Source organism: Carlito syrichta, unplaced genomic scaffold (genome assembly GCF_000164805.1).
Source record: "Carlito syrichta isolate Samal-C Ts95f unplaced genomic scaffold, Tarsius_syrichta-2.0.1 Scaffold88020, whole genome shotgun sequence".
Taxonomy (NCBI): Eukaryota; Metazoa; Chordata; class Mammalia; order Primates; family Tarsiidae; genus Carlito; species Carlito syrichta.
Genome location: NW_007032116.1, coordinates 1 through 4,188, shown reverse-complemented (window position 1 = coordinate 4,188; position 4,188 = coordinate 1). Strand labels below are relative to the sequence as shown.

At 50.5% G+C, this 4,188-nt stretch overlaps 1 protein-coding gene across 1 annotated transcript in view; it reads right to left on the bottom strand.

Moving 5' to 3' along the window:
• The window catches only part of UBE2L6 (ubiquitin conjugating enzyme E2 L6), a 12,448-nt gene extending 8,266 nt beyond the window's left edge, over window positions 1-4,182 (bottom strand). The window contains exon 1 of the mRNA XM_008057751.1: window positions 4,113-4,182. Within this exon, the coding sequence (XP_008055942.1) occupies window positions 4,113-4,139 (27 nt within the window). The 5' untranslated portion in view covers window positions 4,140-4,182. The remainder of the gene's footprint in view (window positions 1-4,112) is intronic.
• Between the last annotated feature and the right edge of the window lie 6 nt (window positions 4,183-4,188).

The following is a 4,188-nucleotide window of genomic DNA, read 5'->3' as shown; positions in this document are numbered from 1 at the left end:
CCATGCGCTACCACACCCAGCTGATTTTTTTATTTATTGTAGAGATGAGGTCTCGCTGCCCAGGCGGGTCTCGAACCCGCGGGCTCAGGCAATCCACTCACCTCAGCCTCCCAAAGGCGCGGGATTACAGGCTGAGCCACCGAGCCCGGCTCTGTACCCCACATCTTTAAAACAAAATGTTTTTTTAAATTTAGCTGGGTGTGGTGGCACACGCCTGTAGTTCCAACTACTCTGAAGGCTGAGGCGGAAGGATGGCCTGAGCCCAACAAGTTGAGGCTGCAGTAGCCATGAGTGTGCTACTATACTTCAGCCTGGGTGACACAGTAAGATCCAACTCAAAACACAAACACAAACACACACCCACACACAAAACTTGGGAGTAAACTCTCCTAGAAGCCTTTTCTCCTCAAAGCAAAGAACCTAAGCTCTATCCTCTTGCCTTCATTCTAAAAAGTCACTGGGTCCTAATTCCCTACCTCTTGTCCTTCCTCTCTTCCTCCCATAAGCTCCATTAAGTGTCCCCAGCAAAGGCATCAACCTGCTCCTTCAAACTCTTCCAGACCAGGGCTAGGGAAGGGAAATGACCCAGGCAGACCATAGTAGAGAAGAACTCTACACACAAAACAGAGAATGGGACAAGGAGGCCAGGCATGGTGGCTCATATCTGTAATCCCAGCACTTTGGGAGGCTGAGGTGAGAGGAGTGCTTAAGCCCAGGATTATAAGACAGCCTAGGCAACATAGCGAGACCTCGTGTCTACAAAAATAAAAATAAAAAATAAGCCATGCAGGGTGGTGTATGTTTGTACTCCCAGCTACTTGGAAGGCTGAGGCGGAAGGATTGCCTGAGACCAAGAGGCTGCGGCTACAGTGAGCCGTGATCATGCCACTGCCCTGCAGCCTGCTGTGGCTGAGTAAAACGACAGAGTAAAACTCTGACTCAAAAAAAAAAGAAAAGAAAAAGGAAGAAAGAAAGACATAGCAAGGGGACAAGGGGTGACTCACCTCCCAGACTGTGGCCCAACCACCTGGACATCACTGAGTTCTCCCAAAGGACATTTCTTGAGCATTCGCTAGTGACACGACTAAGACAGGGCCTAGACTCAAGGACTTCATTGAGTAATGAAGGAAACATGAATGTGATTTTATGAACATTGTGTGTGGATACGCAGCAGGGAAGGTGATGGGAGAGCAGAAGGAAGGCTTCACAGAGGATGCACACTGTAATCTGGGCCATGCAGAATACATAGGAGTCCACCACGTAGAAAAGGAGCTAGGCACCAAGGCAGAGGGCCCAGAAAGACAAATGTGTCCAATGTATCGCATGGAATGTTAATAGTTAGTATAAGGAAAGGGTCCCATAGTCAAGTACATTTGGAAAAACTAAGCTAAAGAGGTTTCTTCTCTCCACAGCACACAGTACTTCTCAAACATATTTGACCAACAATCCTAACCCTCTTTTGGGGTCCATTTTATAAGACTACAGACCTTTGGGGGCAGGGAGGGAGAGATAAGGCATTCAAAGGCAGGTCACATTCCTCTACAACACTGAATGGGTATAAACCAGGGGGCAATTTTACCTACCAAGGGACATTTAGCAATGTCTAGAAACACTTTTCATTGCCGCAAATGGGAGGAGTGCTACTAGCATCTAGTGGGTAGAGGCCAGAAATGCTGATAATCATCCTATAAAGAATTATCTGGCCCCAAGTGGGTACAGTGGATCACGTCTAGAATCCCAGCATTCTGGGAAGCCGAGGTGGAAGGATTGCTTGAGCCCAGGAGTTTGAGACCAGCCTAGGCGATATAGCAAGACCTCACCTCTACAAAAAAAAAAATTAGAACAATTAACTGGGTGTAGTGATACGTGTCTGAAGTCCCAGTTACTTGGGAGGCTGAGGCAGAAGGGTTGCCTGAGCCCAGGAGATGGAGGCTGCAGTGAGCTGTGATCATGCCACTGCACTCCAGCCTGGGCAACAGAGTGAGACTCCAATTAAAAAGAAAAAAAACATGATCTAGGCCCAAACATAAATAGTGATAAGGCTGAGAAAACTTGTGTAAAGAAAAGCAGAGAGAAAGCTCTCCAAACCCAGTCCATAGTTGGGGAGGGCCCTTTAACAGCATGAACCATCTGAACTTTCTCTGCTTCCAACATATGAACACACCCCATCCCCACCTCCTATCTCTCAGCCTATAGTCCATCTCCGTTCAGCCAACAAACTGCTTCTGGTGCCTTCTGCCCAGAGTCTGTGGTCCCTCATTTATCTTTACCCCAAACTAGAAGCATCTGCTACTGTAAGTCCTAGTTTCAGCAGCATCTGTGGCTCTTTGGCAAGAATGAAGCCCAAGGTTGGACAGAGACGACTTGGAAGACATTTTCCCAACTTGACTCTAACTGGGAACGCTTGGAGTTTGTCTGTTGCAGGCAAGTTCTGCCAGAACTTTCCCAAATCTTGAGGAAGTTTCATTCCAAGCTAAGACACACAGCTTTTTCCTGCTAGGAAATCACCTGACTTAGAGGAACAGAAAATGAAAGCAAAGAGGTCACTAAAGAGCCTGCAGATTAGAGCTCATGGACCTTGGCTCAAATCCCAGGCCCATCACTCCTTACTGAATGACCTTGGAAAACCGAGTCATTCTCTCTGGGTCTCAGTTTCCTTGTCTGTAAGATGGGGGTACATTACTTATCCCATGGAGCTGTTGTGAGAATTAGATAACATAACTGATATAAACTGCCTAGCATTTAGTGGTTCCAGTGCAATAAATATTGGCTCCTGTCTCTCCTGCTTGGCTGGAAAGAACCTCTGCTTCATTTCGCTGCCAACCTCCAGATTTAGTTCTGGACCAAGCCAGCTCTGGGTGTCCCAATCTGAGACCATGTTCTTCTAAGGGGCTGAGGGTAGCAGACACCCCTGCCCTGGAGCCTGCCCCTCTGCCCTATAGGTGGGAGGGCCACTTCTGAGAGACTCAAAGCCTAGGCCTAGGGGGTGCCAGGCCCACCTCACCAGATTGCTCTCCTCCCCCATCCATCTCCAAACCCTGGCTGCACTCCACTTTTTCTCCTCCTGGGGGAAATCACTCCTCCCCACTCTTCCAGTTCTTATTTCAAATTGTGCCCCTGGCTGGGCACAGTGGCTCATGAATGTAATCCCAGCATTCTGGGAGGCTAAAGCGAGAGGATCGCTTGAGCCCAGGAGTTTGAGACCAGCCTGGGCAACATAGCAAGACCTCCTCTCTACAAAATAAAAAAAAATTTAAAAATTAGCCAGGTGTGGCGGCACATGCCTGTGGTCCCAGCTACTTGGGAGGCTGAGGCAGATGGATCACCTGAGCCCAGAAGGTTGAGGCTGTGGTGAGCCGTGATCTGAGGCCGTGGTGAGCCGTGATCCTGCCGCTGCACTCCAATCTGGGTGACAGAGACTCCGACTCAAAAAAAAAAAGAAAGAATTGTCCCTAATAGGAATGAAAGCTCAAAAGGGGACAGATTTCTGTTCATCTCTGCCCCCACCAACTAGAAGGGGGCTAGTACATGTAGGTACTCAGCATTTGTGGAACTAATGCATGCAAGCCAGATACTTTAGGGGGGCTTCCGGGACCCCCTTGGCATCTTTTCCTCCAGAGAATACCCCGAAAACTTTGCACCCCCATCCTGATCAGCACCCCCTACTTCTCAGGACTCTAGTAATGAAAAGCATCAAATTCCAGGATGGGCTACAGGCCATTCCAAGGCAAGGACCTTGTCCGGTTTGTCTGTGTTCATAACCCACCACCAGCAGAACGTCTGTCACCAAAACACCCAGGAGCCCTTCCGGCTCTCGAGACGCACTCAACTGCGAGCACAAGTTTCCAGCAGAAGCGAAACTGAAAGCAGCGAGCGGGGAGCCGATGCATCCTCAGCTCAGCCCGGCTCAGGGAGCTAGCGACATCTCCGCCCCATCCGCCCCGAAACTCCAGCTCTGCCCCTCTCCCAGACCCAGGCCGCCTCCGGGTAGGGGCGGGGACGCCAGGGATCCCGCCGGCAAACGGAGGCGCTCGAGAGCCTCGGAGCGGATGGAGGGAGGAGGCTGGGGGGCGAGGGGGTCGCCAGAAGGGGGCCGTCCTTCACGCGGTTACCTTCGCCACTCGCAAGCTCGCCGTCATCTCGGGACCGACCGCGTGCCACCGGCGGCTCCAGCAGGGCAGAGCACCC